At 43.6% G+C, this 15,490-nt stretch overlaps 1 protein-coding gene across 1 annotated transcript; it reads left to right on the top strand.

Annotated features, from left to right (window-relative positions):
• Positions 1-13,221: 13,221 nt before the first annotated feature.
• LOC139283744 (uncharacterized) lies at positions 13,222-15,267 on the top strand. The gene is made up of 3 exons (XM_070903773.1): positions 13,222-13,291; positions 13,472-13,551; positions 13,681-15,267. Exons 1-3 carry the CDS (start codon positions 13,222-13,224, stop codon positions 15,265-15,267), a joined length of 1,737 nt encoding a protein of 578 aa, XP_070759874.1.
• The last annotated feature ends 223 nt before the right edge of the window (positions 15,268-15,490 follow it).

Below are 15,490 nucleotides of genomic sequence, written 5' to 3'. Positions count from 1 at the left end.
CTGTTTCTCTTTCGTCTGCAGCACCAGTGGCACTGTCTGTAGCTCTGTGTGTGTGTGTGTGTGTGTGTGTGTGTGTCTGTGCTGCAAACTGAATGAAAAGAGCTTTTGTTTGTTGCACACATTCACCATCGTACATCAGTGTCAAATAAAGCCTGACAAAAGACTGAACAACCTTGAAGGTTTCGTTTGGTGTCGTCTCACATCGCCGCCTACAGCTCAACTGATCACAGTTTGTTAAGTAGTTATTCTTTGTCTAACCAGGAAGGCACAGTGAGTCAAAAAGCTACACAAATATGTATGTAGATATGTAGAAAAATAGGAAACAACCAGGAAATGACCCAGTGTCACTGTGTTCGGAGTTTCCCACCAACACCAGCCAAGTGGAAGGAAAGTTTGTCAAACCAGACACAAGGTTAAAAACACACAATTTAAAAAAAGGTATCTATTCAAAACTAAGCGTTTATAGCCACGGTGTGATGGATGAAAACCGAAGGAAGAACTTTGCTATGTTTGGACTGAGGATGGCACTGGAGGAAAAGGATTTAATGCTACGTAGATTAAGCGGGTTTGTACGCTGTATGGTAGCCATTTTAGGACATTTCAGAAAACTCAACATTGTCAGACTGGGTTTAGCTTTCATCAGTCTGTCAGCCTCAGCTGTGCTTTGGGCTGAATGACAACAAGCTGATGTTAACATGCATAATATCAGCATGTCATTATCTGCATTCATCTTTAAAGAAATGCGGTCATCGAGTTTAGAGGTATTCTCTCACAAACTTCTTGGACAAGACGTTTTGACCAGCTGGTGGCGGTTTATGATAAACTGTCTGGGGACCAAATTTCATGCCAATCCATTAGCTCTTGAGATATTTCACTCTGGATTGAACTATAGACGGAGCAGACCCCTAAAGCTATGCTGCTAGCATGCCTAAAAAGAGATTAGCAGCATCAGAAAAGTGTTAGACAGACCATAGACAGACTGGCTCGTGGGTATATTGAGCAAATGTCTTTCAATCTGTGTCCGTTAGAAGTCTAAAAGGCTTCCACTTCCATTTCCTATCTGATCTGAGAAAATCAACATCACCTTTTCACTCTGATATAAAGTGCTATAAACATATATATACTCTCTGTGTTATTTCCTTATCTACAACTAGAAGCCTTGAAGCTAGCAAAACACCACAGGTGGCTCTGAATATGCTGGTAGTGAACTGATGCAGCGAAATGTGAAGCCTTATTGATCCCTTTAGGAAAATGATCCCATCCCTTTGCCTCCTTCACAGGTCAGTCTGGGCCAGCTACAAAGCATCCCTGCTGAAGCTGGGAGGGGGGGGTCAGGTTATTAAAACGGTTTCTTTAAAAGTGCTATATCAACATTAACATTACCACAATGATGTCGACCCATTAGTGGAATTACACCATCCATCTCTATCCTCCGCTGACCTCTCTGCTGCATTTCACATCACGGAGATTCACAGTTTGCTTTGGTGGGAAGTGTACTCTGCAAAACAAGACGAGAGCGCTTTTCTTCAAGAGTAAACTGAGTCTGTAAAATGTTTATTCTCTTCAGTGAAGCTGAAGATGAATCTCTCAGGACCAACGGAAAGATGCTTCCAATTTACTCCACAATCCTTTATGATATTCACACCTAAATATCATCTCAAAATGGCACACTTTAACCTGTAGGGCCACTTATTACTCTTCATGCACCAACAGTTAACACACAAGTCAATCCCTCGAACTACCTGTGTGCTCTCAGCGAGCTAAAGATGAACACATGACCTTGATCCCGGCTCCACCAAAGGCTTAGTGACAGTTTCCCTCCTCGCCAGTTTCTCTGCCTGAACTTGAAGAGCTTATAGTCACTTGCGTAACAGTGGGGCAGCGTGCTGCCACCACTGACAGGTATTAGTGTTCGTTGACATCCAGCCACAGCAGGAGGAATGCGGCAGGCAGTAGCGGAGTGCTTAAAATGCAAATAAGGAAATTTACAGCAGATTATCTTCTTTTCTTTTACAAGAAATTATGCACAAACAATAGGTTTTGTATTCTGCAGTAACTGATTATTAATACTAGTGTACATGCTACAGATATAAGGTGTTTTCTGTAAACCCTGCTGCATAATAGTGCAAAATACCTGTTATAATTTCTCACAGCCCCCTTTCAAATGTCTTGTTTTGTCCGACCAGCAGTCTAAAACCCAAAGATATTCAGTTTACTCTCATGTAAGACAAGTAAAAGCATCAACATCCTCACATCTGAGTAGCAGGAACCAGCAAAATGACAAAACCGAAATCTGTCGACCAACTAATCAATGTATCGCCGAACTGCTGCAGCTCTATTAGACATAAAACAAAAGATTATTCTGAGCTGTGTTAGATTTGCACACTAAATTCAACTTGAGTGCATGTGTGGTACCTTTCCTCCACTGTTAGATAGTTTGTTTTGGTTTTATCTGAATCTGAATCATTAGGCTCAAATGTAGAAGACACGAGGATTCATTAAGTATAACTTAACGCTGCCGCACGTCTAGGCTTACATTAACACAAACACACGAGCTACGTTAACATCATGAGGCCAATATCTTGTTTCTAAAGCTGCAGCTCTTCTCTCTGCTGACTCTGTCTTTCTCACTCTTCTCCTCTTTCTCTGGTCCATTTCCAAGCACCTCTCACTCTCTTTCCAACCTTCTTTCGATCTATAATGCTTCTCACCCATCCCCCCTTCAGCTTTACTAAATCCCTGCTCCCCTACTCTCTCTGCTTTCCTTCCATCCACTGTGTGCACTGCAGTGTAATACGTCTTTCCTTTGCCTACTTCTGCCTCTATAATCATCTTCCTCCCTCCTTCCATCCATCTCCTCTCTCTCTGCTCCCATGCAGCTGCACACACAAATATCCAACCAAGATGGGCTGCAGATGGTCACCTCACAATCTCACAGTACTTTGAGTGTAGGTGGCCACAGCAGATTTCACAACCCAATCCCTATGAGAGTCAGTTTATAGGAAATACCGTATGAGCAATGCCACTATTGTACCACCTCATGTCTACTTCCAACAGAGAAAATCTGCAAGGTTTTGTGCTGTTTCAAAGTACTTCGACAGCAGCAATTAGAGGTTAAATGTCTTTATCAAGGGCCACTAAATGCTATTTACACAGGAAGCGGAGGAGAGTGCTGACCAAGGAAACCTCTGGTCACAGGCTTGCAATCATTACTATTATTATCATTATTATTATTGTTGTTATTATGGATGCAAAGAACACCAATTTAAAGTAAAATAATGAGCCATCTTCTGCCTTTCATATGTGTAATGTACACGCATTGTATATGAGCTTGTTACGACTCTGTACCACACGTACACTATTAACTGTAATATATCGGTTAATAATTTATTAACTCTAATGAGTGATATCTATCTTAAAGTAAAGGAAATATTGGAAGTGGTATGGTGTATTTTCTGAAATTGATATGTATCTACATATGGCAAATATACACAAAACACATACATAATCCAAAAGTCTCTATACTGTATGTGTAACAACAACAAAAACTTGCCATTTGTCATCGTGACTTGTTATAGTAGGAAAAGCACAGGTGTAATTAGTAACACCAATGATGGCTCTATTCCATTTAGCTGTGCCAGTGAGCCAATACGCACAGTACCAAGGCCCGGGAACCAAATTTTCATTATTGATTCATCTATTTCCTATTTTTCCAGTCAATAGATAAGCAATTGAAGCTACAAGATGTCAAACCAAGAGTATAATTTACAATTAAATAAAACCAGCAAATTACCACATTTGAGAAGCTGGAACCAGAGAATATTTGGCACTTATTTAAACACTTAATCAATAATCAAATCGACCGATCGATTAGTCAACTCTAAGTTTGAAAGCGGAGTATTAATCTCGTCATCAGGCTGAATGTTTCTGCAGTAACTGTGGAACTGCAAAGGCAGCAGAGAAAAATAATTAGGAACCACTGATGCATTCAGTTCAACTTCAGGCTTGAAGGATTTATATTTTTATGGCATTCAACTATAATCAAAATATTGAAATTTGTTCTGAACTTTGGTGCATTTGTTGTTTTTGCTGGAGAAAGTTATTGCCTCATCGTCGTCCTCCATATTTCTACCCTGATTCAGCAGCTGAACTACCAGTCATCATGTAATTACCAGTCTGTTGTTCAAGTCCACCCAACAGCACAGTGAAAACGTCCACAGTATATTGATGGTGTCCCAGAAGCTCTCGGTGCTCTTTCACAGTCAGACAAATGAGCACAAAATACAGAGCAGGCCTGCTGCAGCTCTCATCCAGTCGTCTGGGTGCCTTTTAATCAGTGAAGCATTGCAGGCCGAGAGCCATGAAAGGAACAGAACTATCATAACAAGCTAGAGGGAAAAAGCCGTGTGTGTGTGTGTGTTTGTGCGTTTGTGTGTTTGTGTGTGTGTCTCAAAAAGTCTCCAAAAAGGACAGCTTTTCCTTTCAGAAACAAAACATTATGGTCGTGTCCTTAAACTCAGAATCACAAAGCCGTGGAAGTGGAAGAAATATTCAGATCTTTTACGCAAACTCAAGGTAAAATACTCCATTACAGTGAAAATCAATCATGTATTCAAATACAAGTAAAAGTATCAGCAGCAGAATGTACTTAATATCACTAAATGTGTGCAGCATCAAAAATAAGTATTTGCAGACTTCTGTAGTGATGCAGAAAAGCCCCTTTGTTTATGTATATCATTGGATCACCATTACAGATGCCGACACTACAGATATTGATATTTGAGAGTTTAAATAATCTGAATACAATATATCAAACCATAGTCTTTAACATAAACTAACAATCTTGATACGGATCCCTTAGATATTTGCATCAAGATTGTAGCTAGACCGATTTATCAGTTAGAAGTAGAAGTATGAAGCAACATAAATGGAAAACAAAAAGAAAAAAATGATACAAATGTGTACAGTACAGTACTTACAAGTACAATACAAGTACTTTTGCACTACTGACCACACCCTAGAAAGTGAAAAAGGACTCTCAAGAAATCCATAGACCTTCCGCTCATTGGAAACAGAAAAGGACCCTGATCGGTTCCCTGAGGAACTCCTAGAACCGAACAGTTTCAAAAACCTGTGACAGAAATGTTGCATCAACATCACAAGGGGGTTCATGTCGAGGCCAAACCACCAAAGGCCTGCAGAGGCTACACGTGGGCTCAGCTAGCTGTGAAGACACACTGTCGTATCTGGCTTAGTGTGAGAGCACTGTCTGACTTGCTGGTTTGAGAACAACTCTTTTGAATCCACTGCACTGTCAAGTTGAAGATGTGTTTTCGGTTTAAACACAGGAGCTGTCGGAGGTTAAATACCTTGCTCACGGGCAACTAAATGCTATTTACAAAAGAGTTGAACCAGCAACTTTCTGGTCACAGATTCACTTTGAAACACAGTGGATTTCACTATGACAGCAGTTCACAAACTTACATTAAGATAAATGTGCCTTTCCTGCCTTTCCCTCTCTAAATACATATTTTATAATTTATAAATATAATGTGGTGGTCACAATTTAGTGTTTAGCATTAATGGGAACAGGATGGTCCAAGCTCCGAGTTACACAAGCACAAGCGGCGTGTTTGTTTTTCTTAGTTTTAAGTACCGCAACAATAGAGAGTTTTGGACAAAAAAGGCTTTCGGGATGCTGGCACGCCTTGAAAAGTTCTCAAAATAATTATGTTGTTGAAATATAATCCTTCAACACTGGACAACCTTCAAAAACAAGCCAACCAAAGTATTTAGGTAACACTTTTTTTCACAGAGAGCAGCTGCAGATAACAGAGTGTTGAAAAACTCTATTCATGGAAACTGGATAACACACAATAGGACCTGCATGATATCTGCATACAGTGTTTTTACAGGTCAGAAATACTCACACCGTAGATTAAATCCCAGCAAACACTAACACACATCAAACACACACAGAGAAACCGTGCACATCCGGCCTCCGCAGGCCTCTCTGGGTTACGTAACACAGAGAGAGACACATTCCAAGATCGGGAAGAGCAGCTGAGAACAGGCCCGTCGCCTGACACACTGAATCAGCTGTGGTTTGAAAACATGTCCACCATGTTGTGGCTTTAAACTTGTAATGTCAGGATGATTAGCTCAATAGTCACAGGTCCAGTCTCCACACTGACAGATCCAGCATTGGTCTCATTGGAAAACATGAAAGAGTGAAAACGTGGAGGCGCTGCGGCCGTAGATGACATTCTCCATGAATGAACAGAAAAAGAATCAATAACAATTATTGTCTTTATGTCATTTAGGTAGCAAAAATGCAAACATGCACCGGCTCTAAATGTTCAATAGAGTCAGAATTCAAAACAAGCAATCTGAAGATGACAATTTGATCTTTGGCAATTTGTAATTTCAGCAATTATCTTCACTATTTTACACTAAGTGATCGGATAAATCAAAAATAATAATCAAGACATGAAATGATAATGATAGTTCACAGTAGAATCCGTTAATTCTTTGGTTTACTGAACGTCAAACAATAGTGAAAACTGACAATCACAGTTTCAGTTCAGAATTGATATTAAAAAGACAAAAGCAGCAAATTCTCACATTAAAAAGCAGTTTTTTACTTGAAAAACTACCCAAACAATGAATGGATGAACATTTTGAATGTTTTTCGAGTATGCGATGAATTGATTGTTAACTTTAGACTTAAAATGGAGACATACAAGAAGAAAAGGGGGCAACTTTAAATTTCTATGCTGCCTTTATTGCTGTCACTGACCATCAGGCTGGTCCATCAGGTTTGAGGACTACCAGTCGGGCTCTGGACTCTGGCATTTACTTCAGCGAGACTGACCTTTAAGATTTAGAGACTGAGGTGTTAGCTAACACACATCGGTGTATTGCTCAAGAAGGTTCTACTGCTCTGATAACTGCAGTTCTGCTGAACCTCCCTCTTTTAATTAGAGATTTAAACCCCAGTGAGACTTCTTACCCTGAAAAGCATTTACACACTTTGGGTCCTGGTGATGATTTGGGGTAATATCGTGACCTTAAACGTCGCTCTAATCCTGCTGATCTTCAAATCTCTCCCTTGATCTCTTTATGTCTTTAATCAGTGAGTTCAATGAATTTCTGCTTGATTTAATGGAGGGATGGTTTTGTGCCAAGGTTTTTGCAGCCATCGTAATATTCATCTACCGTACATTTATTAGGCATTTTTCAGGGTTTATCTCTGCAGGAAATCAACCAATTCAACCTACTTATCTGAACAAATCCAGGAGGAGAATGTGAGAAAAAAAAATCAAAATTATTCTAAACTTCTCAACCCCACAGGCCCAGTGCTTTCTCCAAAAAATGAATAATATTGGTACAACTACTGCTGCTGCTGTACTACCAACAACTTTTACTTGCAACAGTTACTGCAACCACTGCTACTGCAATTAATAGTAAATATTATAACAAAAGCAGCTACCTATCTATCTTCAGACAATGACTCACTGGAAAGTAAGAAATGGATGATAATCATACTGCAGAAGTCCGCAGGGTGCCAAAATGTCGACGCTGTAAATAAATCTGGAGTCGAGTTCTGGAGACCAGAGAGCAAGACAGAAAAAAATAAGTCTACACAACAGGAGGACAACCATGTTTTGAAGTATTTCCTCCCCTCTATCAGGTGTCCTCTACCAGCAGGGGGGTCAGTTAGGTAAGTAGACCACCTACTGTATTAACCTACATGTTGTACCAGCGTCTAATGTCAAATACAAAACAAACTAAGCAATACAGAAACTCATATAAGAATAGTGTGAAATAAAAAAAACACTATATACTAAATATGTCACTGCCAGACCACTGCTGCACACTGTAAGTCCCTGAAGGAATGTCACATAATTACTATGATGATACACGGAGGTGGGGGGGGGGGGGGGTCATCTAAGTAGCAAAACATATAGGTTAATGCTGGAAACATGACAAGACCAAGCCAGTAGAGTGGTCTGCATCCCCACCACACTGCATGTAGTGCACCTCAACACACACACCAACCACCATACACCCTCCACAACACAGCAGGAAGTACGGCCATAACGCTTTCAAAAATAAAAGCCTGGGTGTGTGCACTCGGACCATCTAACTCACTTCAAAATAGTCAGATTCACTCATACCTGCAGCTATATAAAGTGATTGATGGCTATAAGAAGATATTGTGAAGTATATATTTCATTTCCCGTCTTAATATTGTGTAGGTTCATATTTCAAAATGTCCTTTATATGACTTCATCCTTGATTTTAAATTGTATTGGACTTTGTAAATATGAATCATTGATTTATTTTCTACCCCACTATCTGATAATGTCAATGTTATTTTGACTGTTTGTACCCTGCTGTTTATCTATTTAGGTTATCCTGTGATTCTGCATCTCTCGTTTCTAAATTTAATTGATATCTAAGCTTTATTTTCTAAGTGATTCTTACACATTTCAAAATGTATACACTTAATCCGATTCTGAGTGAAATACGTGGATGAATGAATAAGTCTTAATAATAATAAGTCTCATATCTGGTTAAAGCAGTTCCCAATCCGACCAGGCTTTTATTTTGGTAAATCCCCAGCGGAAGTCGACCTCCTTCATTCTGCCGGACTTGACGCAGGTTGAGTCCCGCTGTTGTTTCTCATGATATCGGGTCAATATGGTGACAACATTGGGGCGCAGGCCGCTGGTGTGGCAACGCTGAGCCAGTTCTGTGTAACATGAACGAACAGCGGCCGTAACGACGCGTTTCTGTCCGGTGTCCGGACGAAACACCGACGATGTGTCTAAACCGTTACCATCCTCTCCGCTGCCTTTGTGCCACTGCGATAAAAAAAAAAAAAAAAAATACGTAACAACGCCAAACAAGCTAGCATCATGTTTCCTTTCAAACGTCTCCCGAAAATAACAGTCAGTTAGAGGACGACCGGGCCGTTAGGAGGCTACGTCTTTCCCGTTATCACCGACCGAAGGCATCATTTTTTCAGCCTCCGACTCGACGTTGCTAACCTGAACCGTTCCTGCCCCCCCCTCCTCCCTAACCTAACCGTCCGTTCTCATCCAGCTCCGGCCAGATAACAGCACACAGATCGGAATTAAACACACTCACCTTGTCGCAGTTGGTCGACAGTCGGTCCGTTTTCGAAACAAAGCATAAGCAGCTGTGGATGAGCGGGCCGGCGGGCTGCTAGTCCTTCACGCGTGGGAATATTGTTTTCTCCGTGTGACAGACTGCGGGGCAGACACGCAGCAGCGGCGGCGTCGGCGGCGGCGCATCGCAGGATGGGCTGGGCCGGAGCGTCACGTCAGCCTGAGGTCACAGCTTGGTCCCAGACCGGATTATCTAACCCTGGGTGGGACGGCTCATTAGGCCTGCCACCTCAGCCCGGGATCCGATGAGCATCTATTGATGAGACATCTGCACAGGGATGAACAAACTGAAATTATGTAATGAGAAAGCAGTCCCTTAACATGATAATAAAACTGTGAGGCAAACGCACACATGCACACACGCATAAATAGAAAGTAAAGGTAATTTAGTTTTTGTGGTTCCCAGCCTGCATGAGCAATAACAGAAATATAATGCATCTCCATACATGTCAAACAATGTCCAGCATAATATGAACCTAATCCTGCTCCTTAGACATTACATCTGTAACACATAACTGTTCAAGGCACATCTGTGAACATATCAGGACATTCTGCAGAGATTTTTAAGGAAACGCTTATATGTAATACTGTGATATAATGGACAATAGAACAAAACCTCCCAGATCACAGATGGATGGATATGATATTAACATGGCAGACAACAGAATAAATCATTTATGTGGAGTAAATCACACAGTTCTCCAGAGCTCTAGTGAATCTTTGAGGAGGGATTCTCTCTCAAAGATATTAGTTATTGGCTCTTGTCAAAAGTCGAGTTGTAGACGACACAATCCTGATGTGGACAAACAAATGGGTTAAAATGTCTTATAATTTAAAACCGTATCTAATTATCCGTCCAAAATTATCTCTCATTAGGTCTTTAATCAGTGTGTCACCAGACCCAACCATTGTCCAGATCAGCATGTTAGATTTAGTAATTTAACCATCTCTAATGTGAAATTCATCACATTTTTTTTTTATCAGGATTTGACTCCATTTATCTCACTTAACCCCGCAAACCCCCCACAGCTCCCTCTCAGTCCTGCTGATAGTCAGCAGTTTAACAGAACACTGTCTCATTTTATGAAACCTTTATGTTCCCTGTGGGAAAGCGGCATCATTGCTGCAGCAGTGAAGGGTGTAACAGATTATTAAAGCTTACTGAACATCAGTCGTTTGTAAAACCAACAAATAAACGATCAAAAAATACAGCTTTTTGATTCACTTACTTACCAGACGGACGCATACAAAAGCACATACTATATGTATTCTGCTTCTGTACTGAAACTGGTAGTAAAATAAGTCAATTGAAAATTGATATATATATATATATATATATATAAAGATATCATAGTGCCAACAAGCCTGGCCCGCTTTATTTACTTCTCTGATGTAAAACAACCATTTACATTGAATCACCGGCTGCTTTAACAGAAAAAGAGTATTTCACTGTACTCAACAATATTTAATACTCCCACTGCACATTAAAATGTAGAGAAGTCAAGACTCTTTTCTCCAAACAAATTCAAATAGGAATGTCTAACTCTATACGTGATGATGGAAAAGTGCTTTACATGCACTAAGAGGATTTTTGCATTTTTTGGGCTTTGTTTCAGCTGGACGGTGTTTTGAAGCATCGACCCTGCTGAAGTGTCCTTGAGCAGAACATCTACTCCTTATTGGTGCACGGGCTGCTGTTATGTAGCTCTGTGGTTTCTTTAGGGAAAGTGAGATAGTGAGAGAGATATTATCACCATAATTACTTTGAACTGGTCTCCATTGTAGTGCATTGACTCCATTTCTCATAAACCTTCCAAATATAGTTTGAATCATTGTCCTTTTTTTAACCACATGTTAATACTAACTGAAACTAGTAACAGTGATAGGACCTGTGCTGGGTCGGGCATAAACAAGAAGGATTCAGATACTTAAATGTCCCTTGTATAGATTGAGCGCCATCTGCTGTGTATCTAATGCTACTGCATCTATGAAAGAGCATATTTTGAACCTACGCTCTTATTCCAATACATCAGTCCCTGTAGTTGTCCAAGGTTACAGCTGTAAAGCATGCTAGATGCTCAGTGGAGGCCTACATTTGTCAACACACCAAAATGCTTTCAGTGGTTGGATAGAAAATGTCCTTCGTAACCCAAAAAGATGGCTGAACTCCAGTACATTTTTCAATTTCAAGTTCTTTATTGGACTATATCTATAATGGACGTCTTAGCATCACCTGATAACTTGTGTTGTACATAATTTAATGATTGTGAACCATCAGCCCACCGCTCCGGGCCGCTAGACGGCATCAAAGCCATTGGCACCGCATTGAACACAATGAAAGATCATTTTCTTCCGACAGAGATGACCCTGATGCAACCGCCACCCACTAGAAGCAGAAGTGGTCTTACTGTTAAGGTACAGTAAGTGTAAGCAGCTGCTGTTGAGCTCTGTCAGCCACAAAGCTGCAAGTTGAAGGCTATAATCACAGCTGTCTTCTTACCAACAAAAAAAAATATGGTGCAATGTAGTACTTTTTGAATTTTGGCCACTGTTTTCTGATTTTTTCATTTACAATAACAGAAACTTTTTGCCACTCTTGCCAAAGTGCTTGCTCATGGTGGGAACTGTTGGGTCTCTGTAATGATATTATAAAGAGTACAGTCTAGACCTGCTCTATTTGTAAAGTGTCATGAGATGACCTTTGTTGTGATTTGATGCAATATAAATAAAACTGAACACACCACTGACAAGGTTGAGACATAACTCTGTTGCTGATATGGCCAATTTGCTAGCTAACAGTTGTTAATTTCACATCCAGCAGATACAGAGTCATGTTTCTGGCCACCTGATGAATGTAAGTCCAGTATTCACTTCTTTTAGCTCTGTTTCTGGTCTTCACTAACTCCTAAGAAAAATATCAGGCTCATTAGCAGCTGAAAGCTCCACTGTGTTCACCAGCTAGTCGCTCGACAGGCCGTGTACTGCGGGTTTTTAGAGCTTTTTCCCTTTTGTCACTGGAAACAGTTGCACGCCAGAAACAATGCTTTAAGAACAGTGAGACGGAATCAAAACAGGTAAGTTGTGGGCCGGAAAACCACAACACAAAGCTGAAGGACTCTTAAAGCTCCATACTGTAGAGATGAAGCGGAAATCTCAACTCATTTATTCAGGTTGTACTTTAATTTGTCACCCATTGGAAGACCAGTGTGTATTTTCAAGGTATGAATTACATTTTTTCTGCCACTAGATGGCACTACCTGACTTGACAAAAGTTGCAGGCAGAGATGGATAGCATATACAGTATATATACACATTATTGGTGGTATTGGTTTAATTTAGATTGTCATGGAAATTTGCAGTGTGATAAACATGGAAATATATACTTGTAGCAATGGGTTTATTGTATGTTCCTCTACAGAGAGTGTGAGACGGATCATGTCATGAAAGAAGTTTCAGGTAAAGCAAATCTATCTAAGTGGGAACGGCAAACAATCATGTGACTAACCTGCAGAATATATAATAGGAAGGGTCCTGGTATGCTGAACCTTAAAACCGTTGAAGGTGCACTTCCATGATATTTAATGCTTTCAGTTATATGGCACGATTGCAGTTATCATTGCAACTATGGCTGTAAGACATGAATAATTATGATGCACTTTAACTGAACAAAGATGAAAAGCTGACACAATTAAAATTGAAGCTTTTTTCTGAACAATTTCATAATGAGCCCAGCCTTGTTACCTCCACCTGTTTCCAATCAACCTCTTAGGAAGAGAGAGCTGTGATTGGCTGTCAAAACAAGTTAAAACAACTGCACTGCAGGTTTCCAGTCACTGTGGAAGGAAGACAGACTTTTGGTCGTGTTGGGTCAGCTGAAGTCAGATAGAGGCACTTCAGTTTGTATTTGATCTCATCTCTGGCTGAAGCCATGGGACTTATTCTGCGGTAACTTTTTAAGTAGTTCTTTCTGTTCTCAACATTGTATATTTGACAAGTCTAAAGTGACTGAGATTGTTATGTGACCATGGCTTCCTTTTTTAGTGTGGTGCTGCTATGGCTGCTGCTTATTGGAGAGCTCCAGGCAAACATGAAATGTAAGACTACAGGTTATAACTGCACTCATAATACAAAGTCTTTATTTTTGAACCAAGTTGAATGAATTCAAGAACTCCTCACTTGCAATATGTTGAAGTCATTGACCTTGTGGGTGTGAAACAAACTGATTTTAGAAATGGTATTGATGAGTTTAATTTTGTTTGGTGATTCATCAACAGCTTCATATCATGGATTTGAGCCTGACACTTGGGACATGAGCTACCAGCCCCAGGTTCGCAGTTATCAACCCAAGCCTCAAGTTAATTCCTTTCATCCAAGGTCCAACGCACCTTACTACCAGCCCAAACCACAGCCCCAGCCCCAGCCCCAGCAGCCTCGCTACCAACCCCAACCCCAGCCCCAGCCCCAGCAGCCTCGCTACCAACCCAAGCCCCAGCCCCAGCCCCAGCCCCAGCAGCCTCGCTACCAACCCAAGCCCCAGCCCCAGCCCCAGCCCCAGCAGCCTCGCTACCAACCCAAGCCCCAGCCCCAGCCCCAGCCCCAGCAGCCTCGCTACCAACCCAAGCCCCAGCCCCAGCCCCAGCCCCAGCAGCCTCGCTACCAACCCAAGCCCCAGCCCCAGCCCCAGCCCCAGCAGCCTCGCTACCAACCCAAGCCCCAGCCCCAGCAGCCTCGCTACCAACCCAAGCCCCAGCCCCAGCCCCAGCAGCCTCGCTACCAACCCAAGCCCCAGCCCCAGCCCCAGCAGCCTCGCTACCAACCCAAGCCCCAGCCCCAGCCCCAGCAGCCTCGCTACCAACCCAAGCCCCAGCCCCAGCCCCAGCAGCCTCGCTACCAACCCAAGCCCCAGCCCCAGCCCCAGCAGCCTCGCTACCAACCCAAGCCCCAGCCCCAGCCCCAGCAGCCTCGCTACCAACCCAAGCCCCAGCCCCAGCCCCAGCAGCCTCGCTACCAACCCAAGCCCCAGCCCCAGCCCCAGCAGCCTCGCTACCAACCCAAGCCCCAGCCCCAGCCCCAGCAGCCTCGCTACCAACCCAAGCCCCAGCCCCAGCCCCAGCAGCCTCGCTACCAACCCAAGCCCCAGCCCCAGCCCCAGCAGCCTCGCTACCAACCCAAGCCCCAGCCCCAGCCCCAGCAGCCTCGCTACCAACCCAAGCCCCAGCCCCAGCCCCAGCCTCAGCAGCCTCGCTACCAACCCAAGCCCCAGCCCCAGCCTCAGCAGCCTCGCTACCAACCCAAGCCCCAGCCCCAGCCCCAGCCTCAGCAGCCTCGCTACCAACCCAAGCCCCAGCCCCAGCCCCAGCCCCAGCAGCCTCGCTACCAACCCAAGCCCCAGCCCCAGCCCCAGCCCCAGCCCCAGCCCCAGCAGCCTCGCTACCAACCCAAGCCCCAGCCCCAGCCCCAGCCCCAGCAGCCTCGCTACCAACCCAAGCCCCAGCCCCAGCCCCAGCCCCAGCAGCCTCGCTACCAACCCAAGCCCCAGCCCCAGCCCCAGCCCCAGCAGCCTCGCTACCAACCCCAGCCCCAGCCCCAGCCCCAGCAGCCTCGCTACCAACCCCAGCCCCAGCCCCAGCCCCAGCAGCCTCGCTACCAACCCAAGCCACAGCCCCAGCCCCAGCCCCAGCAGCCTCGCTACCAACCCAAGCCACAGCCCCAGCCCCAGCCCCAGCAGCCTCGCTACCAACCCAAGCCACAGCCCCAGCCCCAGCCCCAGCCCCAGCAGCCTCGCTACCAACCCAAGCCCCAGCCCCAGCCCCAGCCCCAGCAGCCTCGCTACCAACCCAAGCCCCAGCCCCAGCCCCAGCCCCAGCAGCCTCGCTACCAACCCAAGCCACAGCCCCAGCCCCAGCCCCAGCAGCCTCGCTACCAACCCAAGCCACAGCCCCAGCCCCAGCCTCAGCAGCCTCGCTACCTGCCCAGCAGCAATTCTGGCTCTCGTCTTCCTGCCCAGACAGAAGCTGCACCCAGCACAGGAGATTCAACAGGGTGGGTTTACATGTCATTTTTCTTGTAGTTCATTTCTAAGTTGACACTTAGTTCTCAAGGCATTGTGATTTTTGGCTTTTAGACTGAGTGGGACCCATGTCAACTATGGAAGTAAAGGAGGACTGGGCTACAACTCTAACTAGAGCATAAACTGAAGGGTAAGTGTAGTTCAGTCAGCTCATGCTAACAGCCTAAATGTTATATGCTTTCATTTTGCTTACTGCCGCTTCAGGTTAAACCAACTAATTGCC

Source organism: Enoplosus armatus, chromosome 4, assembly GCF_043641665.1.
Source record: "Enoplosus armatus isolate fEnoArm2 chromosome 4, fEnoArm2.hap1, whole genome shotgun sequence".
NCBI classification, from domain to species: Eukaryota; Metazoa; Chordata; class Actinopteri; order Centrarchiformes; family Enoplosidae; genus Enoplosus; species Enoplosus armatus.
Note: the sequence above shows the minus strand (reverse complement) of the source record. Positions and strands in the feature narration are given on the sequence as shown.